This window comes from Lagopus leucura, unplaced genomic scaffold (genome assembly GCF_019238085.1).
Source record: "Lagopus leucura isolate 7727_CA_CO unplaced genomic scaffold, USGS_WTPT01 Super-Scaffold_1, whole genome shotgun sequence".
Lineage (NCBI taxonomy): Eukaryota > Metazoa > Chordata > Aves > Galliformes > Phasianidae > Lagopus > Lagopus leucura.
Window position 1 is genome coordinate 35950552 of NW_024962250.1, and position 24413 is coordinate 35974964.

Consider the following 24413-nt stretch of genomic DNA (forward strand, 5'->3'; position numbering starts at 1 on the left):
CAGCAGTCTCCAGTTCCCCTTTACTTCCACCCTGTACCTTCCCCTCTTGACTAGGAGGAAATCCAGGTTCCTCCAATTGCAGACAACAGTAAGGCTGCCAGAAGCCATGTTGCAGAAAGGCAGGAGAAGGATTGTGACTCCTAGGGAGGACTGGCAGCAGTTTCACAGCAACTGATATTGGAGAAATGTGCCTGAAACTGCTCTGAGAAGATCTCAACCAGTCTAATCTCAAGAAGATCTCTACCAGTCTAATCTATCTTCCCTGCTTCCTTACTCTTCTAACACCCATAGTTCCCAAGCACAACCTTTTCTTGTCTCTAGTCCCTTCATTTGCTGCTCTTCAGGAGCATGTTCTCCTGCACTCACTAACAGTCTTAGGCTCTCTGAGTTGGTATAAACAGAAACTTACGCAGGTATCAATGGCAACCAGCAAGCACACAACTATTTTCTTTCAAGGTGTAGTCAAAATGGCAGGGGTGAGATGTGTGGTTGGCCTTGCTTTTTGCCCTGCTGACTTTCACACTGAACCCAACAAAGTTTCCTGCTCTGTATATCTAGCAAGGCTTCCGCATACCAGGGCTAGAATTTCACCATCTGGTATCCAGAACGCTGCTACAACTTGTTGTGTCAAATCAGTTGGCAACAGCTCATCAGAAACACTTCTGGAGCTAGTTACTAGCTAGAACCGCAGGGAGATCAGTGCACATCTGTATCTCATAGAATCATAAAGGTTGGAAAGACTACTGAGATCATCCAGTCCAACCATCTGCCCATGCCTGTGACCACTCTAGGCCAAGTCACTCAGTGCAACATTTATCCTTTTCTTGAAAACTTTGAGGAACAGCAACTCCCTTCCTTCCCAGGCAGCCTGTTCCAATACCTCACCAGACCTCATCGTCCTCTCGTAACCCTTAGACTGACAAGAAGCACGGCCTTGAGCCTTCACTGGTATCACTCAAAAGAGGCCTTGGGCTGCTGCGGCCCTTGACTTGTCAAGGAAAATCATTTCTTGGCTTACTTTCGACGAGATGTGTGACTCTTCTCGGCTATGCCTCTCTCAAGAACAAAGTTACTGTAAACTTTGGCAAGGTAAATCTTGGCCACTGCTAACTTTGCCAACACATCATCCATTGCTTTATTTTCCAGAAAAATCACAGACCTGTTTAAAAGAAAAACAAAAAAGAAAAAAAAAAATAAAATTAGGTAGGGATGCTAGAAAGAATGACAGTTCCTGAGAAGTAATCATGTCTTTCGGGAACACAAGCCAACACACCACATGACAACACCTTCACGTTGCATCAAGGCCAAGCTCAGGAGCTCCCAGCACAGCTCCGCAGCACTGCAGGGACTGCCAGGCCTGGTGCTTGGACTCAGACAGCCTCTTTTGCCCTACAGAACTTGCAGGCTCCACGCCTGCAGCTTTTTAGGTTGCTGTCTTTGATCTCACATAGCTTATGAACCCTTTTCACAGCCTACATGAAAGCCCTAGAGGTGCACAGGGATGTCTCCAGGCACAGACTCTGCAATTGAGCAGCCTGGAGCAGAGGGGTTGGCTCATTCAGAGACACCACTTACTCCTCTTCAGAAAGGCACACAAAGCACTTTTGGGATGGCCTCTAAATAGGAATGGCTGACCCCACAAGCCTGTATTTTAAACCACTTCAGATCAAACGCTAAGGAAATGCCAAGCCAAAGAGCTTTCTATTTCCCCTGTAATCCACCCAGCTGTCTCCTAGAACTGGGAGCGCTGCAGGCCTAAAAGTTGCCAGCCTCCTTCCACTCTGGGGAAAGCTGTTTTATCTGTCCCTGATGGCCTCCAGCTGTAAAGCTTCCCACACAACCCACCTTTAATAATTAGGACAATTACTCCAGGCTTCTCAAGGATAATTGCTGATAAAATTCAGCAGATTCTCCTTAAAAGACATGAAAGAAAGTAAGGGGGGAAAAAAATGCAGGACAGATATAATAGTCTGTGTTCCATTCATGTTTCATTCACCACTGTTTAGCTTTTGTTCTTAGTTGCATATTTCAGAGGTGAATACTCTCAGGCTGTCTCCAGCAGGGCAATGCTTCACGCCTGCTGCTTTGGAAAACTGGTTGGTTGCTTTTGAAGTTGGTTACAAGATCTTCCTGAACCTAAAATAAGCCAGGCAAACCTCAAGCTTAGATTTACAAAGAATCGGCGTAGCATCAAGAGAAGATAAGGTCACAAGGAGTTTCAGACATCTAGATTCATACTGGTTTACTCCTACAGGAACTCCTTCTGACATAAGAAAATACAGTGTGCAAAAGCAATGCCTTCTTAAGGATGGTCTTAGACAAGGATGGTCTTCTGCTTCGGGAGGTTAGCACACACAAGGTCTGTAAGAGCAGCTCAAGAACTACACAGACATTGGATGTGTCTGCTGTGTGGGAACATCAGGCTGCTAAAGGAGTAGGCAGGTCATCAAGCCCAGTCTTCAAGTAACCTGTCTGTCAGTTTAACTCTGAGCAAATTATAGGTGTCACAAACCAGACGCATGGAGGGGTACCAGCATGTCCTGCCTCCAGTCTGTCTCTGCCTGTGGCATATAGCCAGTACTACACAGGAAAGCAAAAAGCCTCTGAAATTAAATTACATCAAGAAGGAAGGGGAGGGGTTTTTCTTCATGAACAGACAACTTGGAACAGCCCTGAGCATGGGATTTATGTGGGATGGGTACAGGAAAGCAAATGGCTGTGCAGTTTTCCTTCACATCCTCTCAAATACATAAGCATATCACATACCAAAGGATTCTTATCAGAAGTGTAATTTTCTGTTATTATGATTCTATTATATGGTTATAAAACCCCTTCCATGAGCTCACAGAGATCCATCTTCAGAAAAAAAAGTACTTTTCTCCCTTGTCCCCACTACTTCCTACTAGAAGACTACTCCAGAACTTTACTGCACAGAAGGAAGAAGGCAGTGCTTCTTACTTTTGATTTGAAATACAACATAGACTAAGTTCAGAATTAGACCAGGTAGATAAGGGAGGAAATAGGAAGTCTTGGACACAGCGAAGCTGCAGTGTCAGAAAGTTCTTCATGCCTGCTCCTCCATGTCAGCTTAGGTGCAAGAACAATTAAGGATAAACTTCAACATTAAGTAAGATCTAAATATGCCTTTTGTAATTTTATTTTTCTTCTTTGTATTTATGCTTTGATAGATCAATATCCTGACTTTTGCATGGTAAATGTCTCTTCTTTGACCTTCTCTGATGTTACACTACATGCAAGCAATCCTGGCAAGGAAGCCACTTCCCTTCAGGGGAGGAAATGAATCTCAACATAGCAGTATTGCAAATATCCCTTTGGGAAGCTCAGAGCTCCTACATGCTTCCCACAGAAAGACAGCAGTCACTCTGGGAGCACTGCACGCCACAACACAGCAACAAGTGTCTTCTGGCAGAGATTATCCAGTGCTTATAGCTGGTAGCTACTAGTCACAGTCCCCCTGACCCAAGAAATAGAAACCCATGTTACAATAGGTCCAAACTCCTCTTTGTTTGAGTCTGCTTCTGTATTTTCCATACCAGCTGATGACATGAGCCATGCTGAGATGTCATGGCCAAGGCAGGGTCTTCTTCATCCTCATGGACCTAAGACTTTTGTGTATGAAATTATGTTGATGATTTTCTTTATGTATGAATTATTCTTTGCACAATGAGAGAAACACCTGGCAATCTATGGAAATGGAATGAATTGCTCAAGACCAGCAATCCTCCAACCATCTCTTCTTCAGATAAATCAGCCCCTCTTTATATAAGCCTTCATTACTTGTGAAGTAAACAATTTTGAGTGTTTTAATGAATTAATCAATCAATTCTCCAAGATTATCAAAGAGTCCAGCAAATCATTAAAGTTTATTATAATTATGGTTTGTAGCTCTGTAACACTCCCACCCAAGGCACATAACCCTATAACATAGCAGCTCCTCAACTGTTCCTCTGGCATCCCCACTTCCAACTTTGCAAGGCAGCAAATGTGGTCACACACCCTTACTTGGGAACTGCTTGCCTAGCAGATATTTCTCATGTTGTAACACGTTTGTAGCACTGAAGAGGCATCTGAACCTGCTTTGCATAGTTAGAAATGAGTTCAATGTGACCCACGGCACAAATTAACACCCAGCAAACTCAGCTGTGCTTTGTGGGTGCTTCTGCAAGCAAAAAGGACTGGATGCTAATGCTGCTACTGGGAAATGTGATTTGAGGGATGGTGATTTGATCCAGGGCACACAAAGGTTTGGGTCATAGTAATGACTAGTTCAGATGTCCTGGGAAAGCACAGAAGCCAAAGGCGTAAGAGGTGTAACTGAGAGGTTTTTCTCCTTATATTTCCATATAGCAACCAGGCCAACATGCAGTTTGTGCTCAAGCAATAGTCCTTGCTCACATGCAGAATCCCACTGAGCCCACTGTAAAAACTTTCCTATGAGTTTGGATTTATTAGGGCAAATTCTGGGTACTTACACCCCTGACGTCCTATACTCACAAAATCAAGGATTGGGTTTTCTTTTCCAAGGCAATTTTTTCCAGGTAAAAAGACATGTAGAAAAGCAGGGCCATGAGGAACTCATCCAGTTTCTTATTCCTAAATAAAAGGTAGAAATGTCACTGGTAAGTCTGCAGCACCAGATTATTACAAAAAACAGCAAAGTCTTTGCTCAAGGGCCTGCACTATATTGAGCAACCCTCATGAGGTTGAGAGCCATTCAGAGCGAGCACTCCATCCCACAGTAAGACTTCGGAGGCCAAGAAGCACACTGAGCCACGGACTGAATTAGATATTACCACATTTACATCCTCCAAGCATGTTTTGTGCACGAAGCATGCTGAAAGAGCAGCATTCTCCTTCAAAGAAAACAGGGGTAACTAAGATTCCCCTCCCCTTCCCAAAGGACAGTATGGCTGAGACTCAAAATATACAGGTACATTCTTCAAACAAAGGCAGTGCAGGCACTGCCTAGCCCTGGTGATCTCAGGGGTACACCCTTAAGACAGTGCTCTGCCAACTGCCTCCTTGCTTTTAGCATACAGGGAAGTAATGCTGATAAATACAGCAGCAACCAATGAGCTCTGCATTCTGGCTGGAACAGCAGCAGCACAAGCAGGCAGCCTGGATGCCCTGTTGTGTGAGGCCCTCCTGGTGCAGGCAGCGTGACAGATGCTTTGCCAAACACTGAATTTAACTTAGGCTAAGATGAATAACGGTGTTTGGATTTTTAGGCCCAAGGCCTTGGCTTCCTTTAGCTAACAGAGTAGAATGCTTTCAAGCAAATGGTAGGATTATTTTTCTGCACATCAAGGAGAAAATGTATTTGCTTCCCATTAACCACCAGAGAAGAGATTTGAAACTTCTCACAGGATAGTGCCTCTGTTTCCTGATACACACACGATTCTCAAAACAGATTCTAAATGACATACCCCATAACTGCTGCAAATGGTAGCATGCGATGTGACTCATTTTCTTCTCTCAAAAGGAAAGCAAGATCTGAAAACAGAGCAAAAAAAATAATAGCTTCTCCAAGAATTGCTCAACAGCAGTAGAAATACTTCTATGGGCAATGCCTTGCTGATGCAGTAGACCAACAATTACTCACATTTGACATCATCCAGTGTGACATATTCATGTTTTATCCACTTTGACAGCTTATGAATTTTTTCCTTGTTGTCAGCAAGCCTTTTTTCAGGGACTGTAGCACTGCATTCATCTTGGAAAATGCTAGCAGTTGACCAATATGTAGTATTTAAAGACATTGTTAATTCCAGTCACAGAACAGTCACGTTATCTACCTGGTATGTACAGCCTTTATTGCATGCAGTTTCACAAAGCTGGGCAGTTAAGTGTGTTTGGCAGATACCCCAAAATAACTTTCAACTATTATAACCACAAAGCAGGCCGGGAATGTTGGGAGAAATAGGACATGTCACCTCCAAGGTTGTTCTGAGTTTGCCCTTTTAGTTGCTAATATAATAAATTGCGACTATATTATTTAGATCAAAGATGTTTTAAGTAATGGATGAAAGTCAGCCACACCACATTGTGAATTTATAAAATTAATAATAATACTTTAATCTTTGAAGTGCCTCACAAAGGTGAATTAATTACCTCACAATACTCTTTAGAGTAGATGAGAATTCTTACCTCATTCTGAGAGACCTGAACGCCTTTACCAAACTCACAGCAGGCTACTGCCTGAGCTGGCATTCAGCACGGGGCATGTCTGGCCCTGCTTCTCTGCTCAGACCACTTATCCACCCTGCTGAAATGACAGGTGGCTCCTGCTTCACCTGTTGTGTTCAGACACGATCCTCCTACAAGTGATGAAATATTCCACCCTAATAATCGCGTTCCTTCTTGAGCTAGCTCAGTGGAGTTGAACTACCTCTTTAATGTCTTGACACATATTTCCTGAAAGTGAGCGTTTTCTCCTTCGTTAAGGCCTTCCTCAGCTGCTGGACTGGAGCTGGAGTGTGAGAATGCAGTAGTATGAATTTACACTTCTAACAGCAGTGCAAAGAGGTCAACTCGCCACGATACAAAAACACATGTATTTCATCTTCTAATTGACACAAAGAAAATAACTGGGTTGTAGTGAGGGCCACATGAGACACTGATTTCAAGAATGCAGAAGCACAGAATAAGCAAAGGTTCTTCTGCTGTCTCCTGCATCACAGAAACCCTTCAAATCATCTGTATCTCAAGTGGCTTTGCCATCTTGATCCTAACAACATCAATGAATAGGAACCTTCTTTTAATTTCCATCTTAACCATATTATGTTAATGTACATATATGCACCTGACCTTCAGGTCCACTAATACTTTGTGTAGGAAAATAGAAGAGGGTTTTGTCTCTGGAATGATGTATTTTAAATGCAAAATGTAAAAATTTTTTGGGGGACTACAAATGGCAGAGGCAGCAAACATGGCTGGGGAATTTATTCCTGCCCCAGAGAGCACCACGCAGAGCCAGCTGCATTCTGAAAACCATGAGACAAGTTTGCTGGAGCTGCTGAGACTCAGACCATGAAAGGCACCTGCATCAGCCTGTGGTCAAGGAACAAGTGAGTAGCCCAGCTCTACTATGACCAAGGCGTGGGAGCTGCCAGTATGGCAGCAGGAACCACCCTGCCTGCCCTGAGCTTGGGAAGGGAAGAGGGGAGGATGTAGCTTTTCCCCAGTCGTTAAATGTATGGAAGTATTTCAGCCAGGTAAAGTCTTGCTCCTCAGCTGCCACAGAAATGCAAAGCGCAGGTACGTGCAATTTCTCTCCTGCAGAACTCTGGTTTCCCAAAAGGTTTGCAGTCCTGCAGTGCTCACTGCCATGCATCAGCCTGTGGACCTCCATCCCTTGATGCCAGGGAAGCAACTTGGCCCTTGCTGTCAGCACTGCTGCTCCAGCACATGGTTTCAGGCACACGGCAGGACTTGCACACACTTTCAGCAATTGAAGTAGATTCATCTTGAGAGCAGTACAGAGTAAATGCCTATTTCTGTTTTTCTCCATTAATGGGATAAATGTAATAGAATCATAGAATCGTGGAGGTTGGAAAAGACCACTAAAATCGTCTCATCCAACCATCAACCCATCACCACCATGCCCACTACACCATGTCCTTCTGCTGCATCTCCCCTCTTCTTGGAAACCTCCAGGGATGGTGACTCAGTGTCACAGAGTAACAATTACAAGCTCCAGACTCAAAGAAAAACATCTACAGAATCATAGGATCACCAGGATTGGAAAAGACCTCTAAGATCATTCAGTCAAACCATAATATATACATGTTTAAACATATAGATTTGTCCTGCAGTTCAGGCAAAACATTACATTCTGATTTTACCTTACATGGAGCTGCTGAACCTTAAGCCTGTGTAATTTGAAACTGAACATCATTTTTTTACCTTGCAAATTCAAGTGTGTTAGTGTCATCTTTCCAGTACCACACGCCTGAAGTTAGTTTTATCGTCTGCAAGAAAACAGCATGCAGGTTACGTGTCATAAGCATTGTGCCCTTTTTCTCAGCCCCAGCTCAGCAAAATATTTATAAGACAAGCACTGTGCATACTGTCCGTTGTATATCTTTCTTAAGTCTGCTTTTTACTCAGATGTTGACTGTGAATTAGCTAAACAGAAGATCTCTCAGATTAAAGGTTGCCAGCATAAGACAGAAAAAAACAGGCATCTGTCTTCTTTTATGTCTTTCAGATTGTGAATAAATCACCGAAAGTTGGCTAAAGAACATCAGTTCTTTGGTTGCTAGTGAATTAATAAAGGCTGAGAGATCAAATGTAGTTATGGATTAAACAAAGCATCAGTTTTATTTGTTTTTGATATTATTTATGTAATTGCAATGACTAAGCAGCAGCAGAAAGGAAGCCTTTGTTTAAAAATGGGATGGGCTGTGCACTTTGCTGATCTTCTGAGAACTTTAAATAAACACCAGAGAGAATCTTCAGGGAACGCTGAAGCAAACTGCCAGAGACAGGATTTTACAGTATCCATACAAAACCAAACCCCCCCATGGATTAGTCCCCTTCTTAACTAACAAGAAAGGCTTGCAAATCCTTAGCTGGTACTCGCAGGTCGCCTTTCAAGTAAAATGCATCCTGTTGCTGAAGTCCTTCTGCCTACAGAAGGGTGAATCAGGTGAAACACGAAGGCTTTCAGTGACTTTTTGCCTGGTGCCATTCCGACAGCGACAAGACTCCCCGATTCTTGCTCAATTTAATTTGGTAGTAGAACACCAAAGTAAGTTCATGTCAGCAGCCAACAGTGCAGTGGTTAGACTGTGGAGATGAATATTAGGAAACAGTGGCTCTAATCCTTTGACAAAGAGCAGTTACTTAAACTTGTTGGTCCCAGTCTTCAGCTCCAGCTTTCTAATACTGGCTTACAATTTTCAGATGAAAATGACCATGCAAATGCAATACCTTTGTGTTACACACAAGGGAATATGAACTCGTGGAGGAAAAATGGAAAGCAGGGTGGCTTGGCAGAGCAACACCTACCACAGCCACACAGGCAGGAGGGAACACCAGGCCTGTATCTTTAAAACACAGCTCAGTGCTCACTGATTTGGCTGAAGGATGGTGCCATGGCTGCCCCACAACCCATGGAGTTCACTGCAGCTCCCAGACCTGCTACGGAGCCAGACACAGGCAGCAGCAACATCGAGCCAGCAAAGGGACTCACCGAGGTCATGGAGCCTGTCTGCAGCATGGCTGGGCGCTCAGGTGGCCCTGTTTACAGCAGTGTCCTGGAAACAGCCAGCTGTCCCCTAGGAGCTGCGGAACCCAGCACGCAAAGTCTCCTCCAGCTTGGGGACTTGTGGCCCATGCACTCTGCTCCTTCCCACCTCTGCCCAACAGCCTCCCTGGGAATCTTCTTTGCTGAAACAAGGAAAATAAGTGTTTTCTGTGCAGTAAATAACTCAGTGTCACTCATTTGGGCCTTGCTCTCATTTCCCTCTGAGGGTAGGAAGCTGCAGAGGTGCTCCTAGTCACTGACACAAGATGAGAAGCAGTTCACCCCCCATACGGACACTGTTGTCTGTACAACACTCTCTGTGTTAAACACATTTTAGCTTGAGATTTTTGAGATATCAGAGTATATCTACAAAGTCACAAGTCTCCTGTGACATGTCCCAAATCTCTGTGCAAACAGTCAGCTCATGGTTTGTGAGTTCCCCTGGAGATAATTCCCATAGGCTCAGGCAGGTGGGTTTGAGGGAGGATTTATGATGTTTGGGATGCTTTGAAGCATTGCTGTGCAAGCAGAAAATCTCTCATATAGGTAATTCACAGTGGAACAGCATCATTGTGTACACCTGGTACTGCTTGGATTGCACCCCAAACCAATACAGGTTTTGTTGAACAAAAGCACTCCCTGCCAGTAGAAGTCAAGTCAAGAGAAGGATGAGATTTGGTGTTACATCTAAGCCAGCCTAATAGCTAATTGTTGATGGAAGAGGCATTCTTCCTCTCATCCAGCTTTTACCACCATTTATCTCTGTTGATTCTTTATCTTCTCCGTCCCCATAGCAAGGCAGTTCCTTAAACTGTCAAAACAGTAACCCAGCAAAAATAAATGCGATGCCTTCTGCTGAGTTAGCACTCCATATCAGTTCAGTGGTGGGTCAGAGAGGGGCCAAAAGCAATACAGATAAAGATGAAGCAATGGGGAGAGGATCACACCTTTCAGCAGATCCCTTCAGCTAAAAGGTGAAAAACAGCCACAGTTTAGAAAAATGCACTTTGAAGCTCTGAAAATACCTCATCTAAGACTTTTAGACAAGTCAGCTCAGAAAGGCAGAAAGAATATTGCCTGCTTTCAGCTCTTATAGATGTCCTCATTCATTTTTGCAGTATATCCTAATGATGGAAAATACTCCTGAAAGCAGCACTGCAATGTTTATGAGCACACGGAAGAGTACAGGGACAATCCAATGTAGGGAAATAAAATGTCCATGAAACAATCTGCTTGCTGTCCCTAACTTCCCCCCTATTTCCATAGCTGTCCAGATAATGCATCTGTTCTCCAGTAGGTATTCTTTAAAGGTTTATCCATGCTAATGAACTTAATCCAAGATAAACAAGAACCTCATATCACCCTGAAAATTCAGCTTTGACTTTGCTCTCTGCAGCTTCCTGCTATTGGTTGTTTTTTTTTTAACACACAATTGTGTATGTTTTGTTTCCAGTTGCTATTGCAGGCTGCCAAGTACATACCTACGACTTGGCAGCCAAGTTATACATCTAAGAGGATGAGAGAAGCAGGTCTGAGAGTGACCTCAGATCTCACCCCTGGCAGCCAGGCAGCACTACAGGAAGAGGGGACAGTGGAAGGTATAGAACTAATGGCTCACCAGTTGCCTGCTTGGTAGAGCAGGGCTGTCATCAGCCTCAGGAGACCATCAGCCCATCCTGGAGCCAGTAGGAGTCATGCCAAAAGAGATGCCACAAGTAAAGGACATGCTGGAGATTCCTGGGGTCTCCCGTGTTAGCATTCAAAGTGCAGGGGGGACAAACCTTCAGCTGTGCTGAGGGCGGAAGCAAATCGACACAAAAACCTCAGAGGAAAGATGGGAAAAACTACCTACAGGGAGAACAAGTGGGCCTGATTCAGGCACCAGGCTGTACTCTCCTTAATGAGCACTTGCTGGAGATCAGTTTGCCATGGCTATATAATGAGCTAAGGATGCAGAGCTGAGCACCAAACATCCCACCCAGGCTGACCATCCAACTGGATATCAGTCTGAGAGAAAAAGAAGAAGCCTGGCTTTGAGTTACAACGGAGTGCCTGCTGGATTCCTGCTTCTACTGCTGTAGAACTTGGGAGCTACAAAATGAGCGAGCCAGAAGATTACAGGAAGAGGAATTATGGTGTGATGGTTGAAGCCATTGAAGTTGATATAGGAAACTCATTTCCATATGGGCTTCAGTCACAAAATTCCAGGCAAATCACTTCAGCCCGCATTTAAGCCTAATGACCATTATTTGCATGATCTTTCCTTTCAGAACGAAGGGCCTTGGCTTCATGGAAGTATGAAATGCAGGACTAAGTACATACAGCTGTGGTCAAAGTCAATGGGAACTATACCTGAATGCATAATACCAAGCAGTCTGATAAAACAGTTGCTTGGCATTAACAGTGGAAGACCTCATAACAGGCAGATGGTGTTTGGCTTTTGCTGTTTTATCACCTGTGTCGCATCTCAGAGGTGAAAGCTAAATGGATGATGTTGGGAAACATTCACATGTGGTGGTGATGAGCTGCACAGGATGCTCCTTCAGAGCTGGAGCAGGACTGCACATAGTAAAAAAGGCAAGGCAAGCATTGGATTGGCACATATTACTCTCTTAGAGAGCACATCCTACGCACTGACCAAGCCTGGTGCCCTATAGGAAAAAATAAATAAATCTGTTACCATGTAATTAAAAACTGGGTTACAATGCATAAGCACAAAGAAAGCAAGAAATAGGATTGCTCACTCGGTCATAATTTCAGCACTTGCTACTTTCCAGTCTGACTTTGCAGCCTTAATGGGCTTTTTTAATATTGTTTCTTGTGATGTTTGTGTCCTTGTGTCTCAGTAGCTGAGAACATTCACATATATATCCAACCCTTGGGTCTGTCTAATGTTTAATTCAGATATCACACCTAGAAAAAAAACACATGCATAAACTCAGCAAAAGATCACTGACTCACTAGTCAGTCATTCACTTTTCTGCCTCCTTTTTCTTCTTGCTGTGCCAAGCCTGTCTTCCATAGCCCCTGTACTGATTTCCCCCTCTATTCCCAGGGCAGGTTAATGTCAGCCCTGGTTTCCTGGTAATGTCAGACTCTGCCGTGTGTGCTTTAGACACAAAAATACAGAATTCAATTCCACAGTAGGTAATACTTATTCCATGACTATGCCATTTACCTGCCAACTACTTTTACCTGCTCATTAAAAGCATGATTCTGTGTATGAATGGAACGATGTCCTTAGGCGTAACAGCATTAGCACTGGTGTGATTTTTCACATCAGATTTGTGCAAAATTGAAGCTCCTGGTTTTTTTGTTTTCAGCAATTTGCATTGCTTTCCTCTATCAACCCTGCAGCCTTCACTCTCATTCGTCAGATATCCAAAGCAAAACATGGTGAGAGTGCTTGTGTCTGCCACATGTCCTACAACACCAACACCAGTCTTATCCCAGGCTCAGAGCCCTGTGGCCCAGCTGCCTGCCATGTCCAGCGACATCCATGGACACAACCCTGCCAAAGGAGCTTGACAGTCAAAGGCAGAACCAGCTGCCAAAGCCAGAATGAAGTTCGAAGGGAAATCAGCGCACGATGACTGCCCAGCACAGCCTATGGGAATGCAGTCTGCACTTGGAATGCCAGAAAAACCAGCTGCACATTCCTCTAATGAAATCCTCATGCAATTACTCCCTCCACACAGTTTATCAGATGAGATTACTGAACATTAGCACTTGTCAGCTGTTTTCACGCAACTAGACGTTGGCCTCGTGCTCCTAACAATCTACCTTTTGTTATTAACACGCCTCTTACAGAAAGGAAGAAGTATATAAATGTGCCTCATATTCAAAAGGCATTTCCAAAAATTTCATTTTGACTCAGTATTCTGAGGTGCTCAGAAATCTATAAGAGTTTAACAAAGATGTCAGCAGCCCAGGTTCTACTTCTTATTCAGGGATTAATAACCATCTTCCTGTTACAGAATGAGGAAAACAGAATAGTGAAAATATTCAATATTCTATTCAATATTGCGAGCTTTGAAAATAATTATCATGGAGAACTTGATTTTCAGTTTTAGTTTATTGCTGAGAATTTTTATCTCATTTAGGATTTTTTAGCTTATCTACTATCTGTAGTGCCAGAGACAGGACTAAGGACTCACTAGCATCAGTTATCTTGAAACATGCTGTCTTAGAACATTTGCAAACATGTTGTGAATGGGGTCTGAAGGAAAACAAGAAGTTTGCCAAATGAGGAATAAACATGGTTTTGTAAGAAATGTATTTATGCCTTTAGATACAAAGATAGCAAAAAAAAAAAGTGACTTTCAGCTATGATTGCTAGACTGCCAGTTCTACTGTGCAACACTGCTTACAAGAATTGATATTTCATGATGGAAGGCAATCAAGACCACTAAATCCATGTGTATTTTTTTTTTTAAATAGATTCTAGCCTGTGATACATAGCATTAGCACTTCTGGAAGTGGCTTTGTTCCCTTAATTCTAATTAAAACAGATGTTTAACTACTGGCCTGCAATCATTTGGAGCAGTGGCATTTAGACCTGTTCCAACAAATAGGGTACAGAGACAGTACTGCTGACTGCTGCCTTAGCACGAGCAAGAATGACTTCATGCCTTTTTGCCCAAGATGCCACAGAGATTTGTCAGCTTTTGTACAGGCCGGCACACAGAAAGTAATTCCTGAATGATGGGAGCAATATAAGAGGAACAAAAAAATTCTATACTGCTTCTGAATTTACTCAAGAAAAAAAAAAAAGACAAGCAAAGAAACAGCAACAAGAAGACTTCAAAAGTGGACTGGCTGCCATCTCTAAAATGCCAGACTGGTGCTTTTATTGGGATGACAGGAGGAACCAGCCTGTCCATGTCTCCACCCTACTGATGCAGGAGAGAGTAAAGACAAATGGGTCATGCAAGGGCGGATCAGGAGTTTTAAATACTGCTGTTTCATATGTGGAAGTGAAGTATGTTGTTGCATCTGGAAATGCTGGCCTGCCCAACTATATAATCATTACTCTGCTGCAAGTAAAATTTACACCAGAGGCGGGCTGCATAAGTATGTGGATGAGAGTGGTGGAGAGATGTGATACCTGACCCACATACGTGTGCTGGAGAAGCTTTACGAGCATAACTTGTTTTACTGTGGAGTAGGGAGGGGTGGTAACTTTCCTGTGATGAGTAACTACAGAACATAATTTTGCTGCTGCAAGATCATCCACGTGGTTTACTGGTTTAATATCAGAGGTTTCCCTCGCACCAAAGTACAGTGTCCCAAATGGGGGCAGAGAACACACCACCATGTGTTTTAGGGGAAGCTCAAGCCAGGCACAGGGCTGGGTAAAGAAAGAAGAAGAAATTTGAAATACCTTGTAAATAATTAGAGCCTGAAATGCTATTACATTGCAATGCAAGACATAAAAAGACACTTTAAAAATGAGTATGCAGACAGGGGTTGAGTGCGGGCCTTTTATGTAACACCTCGCACATACTCTGAAAAAAAAAAGCTGGGACTGGAAATGTGAATTCCCTGAGCACATCTGCCTTCACCCCTCCCTCCTATGCATCCATGGCAGTGGCTGGCAATGAGGAGAACGAGATTCACAGTGCAACCCTGTGCTGCCACATCTCAGAGCTGTCATCCCTTGGGTGCAACCCACAGCGCTACAGAGCTTGGAGGAGAGCCTCCTGAAGTGCCCCAGAGCTTCCAGGAGAGCCTCTCAAATAAAGAACAGGCATTTCCAGGAGACAAGCTGCCCGGCCCGCAGGGCTCTCTGCAGTGTCTCCCCAGAGATAAAAGCAGGCTGCTGGGGTTATACTGGTTCCTGCCTTTGAGATGGTATCACAAGGACGAGCAGGGCCGTGGCCTGTCTGCTAGGCCTTGCTGCAGGACTTCAAACAGACGCTGTGGAGGCAGCTGACTCACCAGGCCGGCCGGCCGCAGCCAGCTCCAGCACGTCCCAGCTTCCCTGCTCCCCTATCTCAGAAGCGTTTTAGTAATTTGTTCATTAATTTTTTTTTTTTGCTTTGGCTTTTGGGGCTCTTTTTTCTCCACCACAAAGGTGGTGGTGAGCATGGGGAGCGCAGGACTCGCTGGCACTGCACTGCTACATGCCTGCTGCACAGGGAGCAAGGCGCTAAGGTGCTGACAGGGTTTAATCATTTATTTGGGTGATTAAATTCTCTGGGATTAATGCTAGGGGTGTTCCTCTATATAAAATAATGCTACTTATATAAACCTCACCGGCAAATACAAGAAGCCATCAAAAGTTAACTCCAAAGTGACACGAGTGCTGTAAGTTAAAGCCACTTTATAACCTTCTTATGGGCTCGGCCGTTCGCACAGCCCCATCTGAGGATAAGCAACTTCTGGAAACGCAAGCCTGTGGCTCTGGCGAAAGGAGGTGACTTTCCCTGCGAGTCAGGGCAGCACAAAGGATGAGGCATGCTGAGTGTGGAAGCAATGAAACTGCAGATTTTAGACTAGATTGTTTTCCCGGCATTGCCAAACTCGTTTCAGACGTGCAACTACTGCACAGAGCTGTAAGCACACACCAAATGCTCTTACTTGCAAATGAGGAGCAGCATTTTCCCCTCTGACATCTACTTTAGTTATTTAAGAAACAAAGGGGAAAAACTTACAGACACTGGAGTGGGGAAGTCGCCACTAACTCCAGCAGGATCCCTTTCACATGGCAGTAAGCTCAGTGCACTGAAAACAACTCAGAGTTATTCTTTGTTTTATAAACTAAGGAGACCAACGCGAGGAACCCAGCTCTGAGCTCTTCGTGCTTTCTGCCTCTTGCATTTTGGGGGAGGGTGTTCACGTATTTGAAAGGCTCCTTTGTGCCTTGAGGCTTCAAGTCTTTTTCCAGTCGTGCAAGAAGGCAGACGTTTCTCATCCTTTACACGTTGCACATAGTCTAGGTGTGTCCAGACTAAAAACTATCACTTTTTCAAGGCAAAATATAAAAATAATCATAATAAAACAACAACCTGCAGTGACTCCAGCATTAGTCTGTTCACAACCTCAACCCCTGTGGTTCTTTAACCTCAGCATCTGTACAGAGCTTCATTCCTGGGGGCTCTGCCCCACTGCTGAAGTGCAGGCACAGACCGAGGTGAGGGAAAGGACAGGTGACAGAGCCCGCGTAGGACAAGCAGCCTGCTGCCTGCATTTAGCTAAATTAGTCCTGCAATGCATTTAAATAGACGCTTGGGAAAAACAGCAAGAAATTGTATTTAATAACTGGGAAGCGACACTGAAGAATGCACATCAAGACCTGGAGAGTAAAGGAAACTATGTGGCAAGGGCAATTACAAGTCAGTCAATAGAAAAAGTCGTTAAGTCTAATTTACAACGACTACGGGGACTGCCCAGTCCTTACCGACGCCCCAAAGCAGTGGGGCTTTAGCCTAGGAAGAACACATCTGCTACAGTATCACCGTTTGCAGCAACAACTGGTCAGTTACAGATGATGTATTGCTATCATTGTTTATCCAGTAGCCCCTAGGAAAAAATAATCGAACAGCCACGGTGTCTCCTACATTCTCGGGGTCCCATATATGCTACTGTCTGGAAACCAAGAGGTGGATTGCCAGCAAAACGCCGCGTATATAAACGTCAAAAACACACGGGCTGATTATAGCCTTTTGAGACTTCACTTAAGTACTCAGCAGGTGCTTAAGTTGCGGTAATTGACTGCTGGAGTGGTACTGTGATTGTCCTGCCATTTACATATGAACCGTTCAATAAACTTTAAGTGGTTTCGAGTAATTTGAGACAACAGCTGATCAAACAAGCTTTTAACAAGCTTCGCGTTCCAGTAGCGACTGCAACCCCTCACCGTAGCCACGCGAAACAGAAAGCCGCAGCCAGCGCTTGGCAAACCCACCCCATCAACCGGACTTTTACATCCAATAAACGCTGCACAAGCTTATTTTAGCCTGGCTCTTATAACAAAACGATCTATAGGGCTGCTTCCTGTATCACCAGCGTACCTCAGGGATCGAAGCACCCTGGCAAGCTCTCCCCTAACCAAGAGTCACCGGACCAAAACACACTCGTTTCCTGCAGCTGCTCCGCTCGCTCCTCCGAGCTGTTTTTTTTTCCCTTAAAGGACAAAGCAGCTCAAAAAGTGCGTATCATCGGGCTCTTCCAGCACAGCTCGTTAGTTCCAGGCTCCTCTGCCTTCAAACACTGCGGTTTTTCTTTCCATAACGCATCAAGAGCTCTGGAGACATTTTGTAGGAAAACTAGACAGGCTGAACTACCACTAAATTTGCCTATGCTACCGACATCGCCATCCGAGCTCGCTCCCTATTCAGCGTTAACAGGGCAAGAAATCCTTGGCAGCTTTACTTTCGATCATCTTCAGCAAGGGAAAAACACTCAGAAAAGTAACAACAGCTCCGCTTGCGCGCGAGCAACCCGAAAATAACTCGGTAACACACTGGACACGGCTGCACCGAGCCCCGCTGCCAGCGAGCAGGGATCCTTTCGCTGCCCTTGCTTTTGGAGGCACACACATCGCGAGCCGCCCTGGGCCCCACGTTGGCCTCCCTGCCAGCCCGGCTCTGAGGCAGCACAGGGAAACCTCCCCGCCAGCCCTTCCCGGAGCCTCCTATCCCCCCCATAACAAAACCCCACTGCCTCAACCCCGCTCGGGGTCTCCCTCACCACCACCCCAACCCCAGCCCCGTTAGAGTAAGGAGAAAGATAGGTTTCTGCTTTAAATAAGTTTTATTTATTACCAAAATCTCCAGAAGCTGCACTTGGCATTTCTCATCTTTCATAAAGTTTTTGTTCCATGCATAACTTGAAACTTGTCAACTGCAACAGTCGAGTGGTTACTTTAGAAGAGACATTTAAAACAGAGACAAACATCCAGAATACAAATCAGCTGTATCTGAATTAACAAAACTTCTCTATTACTAACCTTATAAAGCAGGACGTGCCTTCCCTTTTATCAAAACCAAGCTGATAGATCTGCCTTTATACACACCCAACAGAATAAACTCTGTTATTGGCAATGACGTTTTTCTTAAACGTTAGAAAAAAAAAAATATATAAAGCAAAGAATGGAGTGACTGTCCATAAACCAGTCTCTAGTTGAGTCCTTTTAATCTACTTCTTCAATGGTTGGGCCACCAGAGCCACCTGCCCCAGCTCCTCCAGCTCCCTGGTACAGTTTTGTGACAATCGGGTTGCAGAGTTTCTCCAGCTCTTTCTGCTTGTGCTCATACTCTTCCTTCTCTGCCATCTGGTTTCGGTCAAGCCAACTGATCACCTCCCGGCACTTGTCGAGCACTTTCTGCTTGTCCTGGTCGCTGATCTTTCCCTTCAGTTTATCATCCTCCACCGTCTGCTTCATGTTGTAAGTATACGACTCGAGGGAGTTCTTGGCTCCCACCCTATCTCTGTTGGCTTCATCCTCTGCTTTGTATTTCTCTGCCTCTTGCACCATACGGTCAATATCATCTTTGCTAAGGCGACCCTTGTCATTGGTGATGGTTATCTTGTTCTCTTTCCCTGTACTCTTGTCCACAGCACTGACATTCAGGATACCATTAGCATCTATGTCGAAAGTTACCTCGATCTGAGGGACTCCACGGGGTGCTGGGGGGATGCCCGTTAGGTCAAACTTGCCCAGCAAGTTGTTGTCCTTTGTCATAGCCCTCTCACCTTCATACACCTGGACTAAGACACTGCTCTGGTTGTCTGAGTAGGTGGTGAAGGTCTGCGTTTGTTTGGTGGGAATGGTGGTGTTACGCTTGATGAGAGCAGTCATCACTCCGCCAGCTGTCTCGATGCCCAGGGACAGGGGGGTGACATCCAACAGGAGCAGATCTTGCACATTTTCAGACTTGTCTCCCATGAGGATAGCTGCTTGCACAGCCGCACCATAAGCAACAGCTTCATCTGGATTGATGCTCTTGTTGAGCTCTTTGCCATTGAAGAAGTCCTGCAGCAACTTCTGGATCTTAGGAATACGAGTGGAGCCCCCCACGAGCACAATCTCCTGGATCTGGCCTTTATCAAGCTTGGCATCACGCAGGGCCTTCTCCACGGGCTCCAGGGTACCACGGAAAAGATCAGCATTGAGCTCCTCGAAGCGGGCACGAGTGATGGAGGTGTAGAAGTCAATGCCCTCGAAGAGGGAGTCAATCTCAATGCTGGCTTGCGTGGAAGAGCTCAGAGTACGCTTTGCCCTCTCACAAGCTGTACGCAGCCGCCTCACTGCTCGCTTATTGCCAGCGATGTCACGCTTGTGCTTACGCTTGAACTCTTCTACAAAATGGTTCACCATACGGTTGTCAAAGTCCTCCCCACCCAGATGGGTGTCCCCAGCTGTGGACTTCACCTCAAAGATGCCATCCTCAATGGTAAGGATGGACACATCGAAAGTGCCCCCTCCCAAGTCAAAGATGAGCACATTCTTTTCTCCAGCCCGAGTACCTTTCTTATCCAAGCCGTAGGCAATAGCAGCTGCTGTGGGCTCGTTGATAATACGCATCACGTTGAGGCCAGTGATGGTACCAGCATCTTTGGTGGCCTGGCGCTGGGAGTCATTGAAGTAAGCGGGCACTGTGATAACAGCATTCTGTACCTTTTTCCCCAGATAAGCCTCAGCAATCTCCTTCATCTTGGTGAGCACCATGGAGCTGATCTCCTCTGGGAAGAAGGTCTTCATCTCGCCCTTGTACTCCACTTGCACCTTGGGCTTGCCGCTCTCGTTCACCACACGGAAGGGCCAGTGCTTCATGTCTGACTGCACCGTGGGGTCATCGTACTTGCGGCCGATGAGACGCTTGGCATCGAAGATGGTGTTGGTGGGGTTCATTGCCACTTGGTTCTTGGCAGCATCCCCGATGAGGCGCTCTGTATCGGTGAAGGCCACATAGCTGGGTGTGGTGCGGTTCCCCTGGTCGTTGGCGATGATCTCCACTTTGCCATGCTGGAAGACACCCACGCAGGAATACGTGGTGCCCAGATCGATGCCGATGGCCGGCCCTTTGCCAGACATGATGACGGATTCCTCTGGGATGCCACTTGCTCGCTCACTCGCAGTCACGTCTCCACCCCCTGCTCCCGCTGCTGTCTGCGGCGCGATGTGCCGTTGTGGCGCCGCTCGCGCCCTCTTTATAGCCCGCTCAGCCTTCTTCTGGAACCTGCCAGAATGCTGAGGACCAATCCAGACTCCCGACTGCCGCAGTTGACCAATCACCTCCGGGACTAGCCGAAGAGCGCCCACCCCCTGCCTCTTGTCCAATCAGAAGCGTGGCGCCCACTCGCCAGCCCAACCCTCTCCCGCATATTGCAGCCAGATCGGACTTCTTCCTGTTTTTTCTCGATCCGTCTCGCTTTCTAGCGTGCGCCACTCCCCTCGGCCAATCACAACGCGCGCTCTTCATTCGCCCCGCCCCCGCCCCGTAATTCTGCTAGAAAGTTCTAGTGGACGTTAGACGTAATGCGAATGATTGACATGAGCGTTATCCAATGGAGGCCGGGCGACGCTGTGAGGGCTGTGGCGGGTGGGCTCTGCCTTTCGGGGGCTCGGCTCGGCCCGGCCCGCGCTCGCTGCTCGTAGTGTTTGTAATTCCTGAAAGTTCACTCAAACGTGTCACGTCCCAGCCAGCCGCCAGCTGGTGGGGAATTTACCCATATTTGGTCGCGACTCACACAACTTCTCCCCCCTCCCATCCGCGGACCGCGCTCTGCTGCCCGCCTGCCCCTTTCCTTCAGGGTGCGGGGTCGCGAGTCACCTCACCCCCCCGCCTTCCCCCGCGGCGACCCTTGTGAGGAAGCAAGAAGCTTCTGCTCCCTCTGGCAGAGGGCAGTGGGGTGACACTGCCGCAGCGGGTGGGGCTGAAGCGACGTTTAACCTTATGTCGGCTTGACTTGGCAGGCTGACAACTGCAGCCCCCACCGGCCCCTCAACCCGTCGCCCTCGGCACCCCCCGAGTTTCCGTTCGTGGGCTCCCGGCTGGGAGAGAGGAAGGCACCTCGCTTTCCCCTCTGGAAGAAGCGGAGCCGTTGGGAGCCCTATTGCTGCCTGTGGCTGCGTGGTGACCATTCTTGAAATGTCTCCAAATTTTTGTCTGTTGTGCTAATGTAAGATGTCGTCACGCCTACATTTAGCAAAAGCGATGAGGATATTAACTTGGAGCTAGGCAAGGGCTTTGAAGAAAAACGTGAAAATCTACCGTGGTTCCTCCATGTTATTCCTCCTAACTTGGAGACTAACACTTCAAAACGTTCCAGTTACAGCAAACAGCAAGACAGCATGCTGAGATCCCTCTTCCCCTTGTGGGTAGCCACGTTAAAAGTGCAGTTACAAGTCTGCTAGCCACAGACTTTTTGTGTTATGTGAAAGGATTAAATGCACCGTTCAAGTCATCTTTGGTTAATTTTGTCCCCGGCCTTTAGCATTTTGTTGCAGCAGCCCTCATAGAAAATGTCACAGTTCTTACCAGGATGATTTATGCCCTTGTAGTTATTACATACTTTCAAAAAGAGCCTTGCTTCAATTAGTGTGTTTTCCAAAGCTTTTTTATCTGACGTGAAGTTTCCACTTCTTTTACGTAGCATGTGTGTGTGTAGTTTGGGGACAGAAAGGCTTCAATTTCTGAAGCTAAATAACGAACGTACTTAGATAACTATTATTCTTCCATGGGTCCCAGTCCTTTTTAGTACAGAGGTTTTGACCTTGGAGAAATCCAGAAGAAATCGATGGAAAATGGAAGCTGTCAGTCTCCATACCTCCAGCAGGAGCTTCTCTGTACATCCCATATGCATATTTCTTGGATGGGAAGGGTGTCGATTTCTCTTGTAGTCAAACCAGTGACTGATTCATCACTAAAATATCTCTTCCTGTAATTCCCTACTACTTCATTCAGTTGATTGTATCTTAGGGAGCAGAGAAAAGTGCTGGAGCAATACAAAGAGAGTTGGCTGATAAACTCAGCTTCGGGTGAAAAATAGATATCATTTTTTATTGGTATCCTTCTGAGGGTTATCCTCAGGAGCACTGGTGATGCATGAGAATCCTGTTTTGGTAAATGCAGTACAACTCAGACACTCTTATTTCAGAGCAAAAAGAGGATTCTTGCCTCAAAAACGTATGTATAAAAAGAAATGGAGAGAACAAATGAACCAGGAAATAACGCAAAAATATTGATTCGCATAATTAGCAGGCTTTGTATTAAAATTAATTTGATATCTCATTTAAATATATTTGTAATCAAACAGATTCAGAAATGAGATTTCTTGAATTTGACCAAAAGCTTTTAATCATATTTTATCAGCCCAGGCACAACAGCTCCAGACAAAACCTGTTTGGGGTAATGGTTCCCTTTGTCCAATTACTAATATGTCCCAGGTGTAGTTGTGCAGATACCCAGATGCGCTGATAACCCACTAAAAAGCTGCTCATAGTCATTGAATTGCTGCTTACCTTATTATCACCTATGTATTTTAAGATTGTAATTGGAGTTTCACTGTAGTAAATGTCAGGGAAATGTCTTGGAGGAGTGCATTTTAATGTTAATAGTGCAAATCATGGGCAATCATGGACAATATCAGGAAAAATCAAAAGATCTGTGGACTCAGGCTACCAAATACTTAATTTAGCCCCCTGCAGAAGCATTTCTTTTTCAGCTGAGCACACGGCTGCTGTTTTCTTCTTGTGTAACAACACCTACAGGTCTAAGCTGCTTTTTAAACTTTTGTTTCCAACCAAAAATTGATGTGATTTTGTCATCATTGCTCATCTCTTACAGATGTCCTTAGAGAAAGTCCAGTCTTAACTAGAGAGAACAGCCTCCAGAACCTCATTAGACTTATTCTCTCTTCTCAGCAGAGCTATTACAAGCCTGCTTTTTGTCAGCACTTCTCTTAAGACTTGCAGCACAATTTGTGCACCAACTCATCTCTACAGTCATCTTCTCATATGGGAAGAGCCAGAGGATTTTCTTTTATGTTGCTTCATATGCAGTCATGTTACAGGTGAGCCAAACAGACTGGTTCAGAAATTAGAGACTGAGTTTTATGCTGAGGACACAAGTCTGATTTTCCTTTTAAAGAAACTTCTGCTGGATTCCCCGTCCTGAATCTGTAAGCTGCATTTCCCAGAACATCCAGACAGTACTCTGGAAGTATGCGGGCCCCTTTCTGATGCACTTATTTGTGTTCAGGATTGACCATACGCCCATGTCTCCTGCTTGGCAGTTATGCAATATGCTGTAGGCTATTCTCCATTGCATCACCCAGACGGAGCTGGAGATGATATTTAGACTTCTGTGAAGCAAGAGCTCAGTATCTGGAACGGAACTGAGCGCTCAGCCCATATCCTTATCTTGATAACAGGAAGATTTTTTTCCCATATATTTCATAAGGCAATATAGTATAAAAATAGGATTGAACACAAGTTACTGTTTAATCAGACATCAGCTTCTTGGTCCATAAAGATAATAAAGTTAAAATTTGATGGCCTGCCATATACAGGAGCTAAGGTCTGATGATCAGAACATCTTAGATCTTAAATTCTGGAGGTTATTAGCCATTTGCAAAACTGTTCAGAAAATAGCATAAATCAGATTGTACTGGCGAGCAGAAGTGAAGTATTTTACAATATATCACCCAGCACAGAAAAATCTAAGCAACAACTGTTTTTTTTCCAAGAACAAGTAATACTTGATCACACTGCCCTTTCATCACTGCAACTTTTTCATCTTGTTTCTATTTTTGAATCTACGGAGGTAATTGGAATGCAGACAAGAACCACCAGTGTTTGAAATGACAACAGATTTTTCTGACGAGGTGCTGTTGTGTTAAAAACAGTACTCTATGTGGGGGGAGCCATGTAACTTTGTGAGTTATTTTGTATTTGAATACTTTCACTTTTTGCATGTAGATGCTCTTTTCTTTGAAAGACAACCACATTTCATTTTTCTCTTAAAAACATTTTTTTCCCCATGAAAAATAAAATCTGCAAGTCGGTGTAACATGTTTTCTGCAAATTATACAAATGTGGGAGCAGTCATTTGGAAATATTTAGAACAGCAGCATATAGGGCACAGTAATGCAGTACTGCCAAACCAGAAGTTCCAAAATCCCAAGTCCAAAA

General features: G+C 45.0%; 1 protein-coding gene and 1 long non-coding RNA gene across 2 annotated transcripts; both read right to left on the minus strand.

The window, feature by feature from the left end:
• Nucleotides 1–4519: 4519 nt before the first annotated feature.
• On the minus strand, nt 4520–5665 carry LOC122178619. Its single transcript, XR_006178412.1, has 3 exons — nt 5624–5665; nt 5448–5514; nt 4520–4614 (listed from the first exon to the last, which is right to left on the minus strand). It is a non-coding gene; the product is annotated as an uncharacterized LOC122178619 (long non-coding RNA).
• Nucleotides 5666–18009: 12344 nt separating this feature from the next.
• HSPA2 (heat shock protein family A (Hsp70) member 2) lies at nt 18010–20413 on the minus strand. The gene has a single exon (XM_042863683.1). It carries the CDS (start codon nt 20310–20312, stop codon nt 18408–18410), a length of 1905 nt encoding a protein of 634 aa, XP_042719617.1. The 5' UTR covers nt 20313–20413; the 3' UTR covers nt 18010–18407.
• Nucleotides 20414–24413: the final 4000 nt, after the last annotated feature.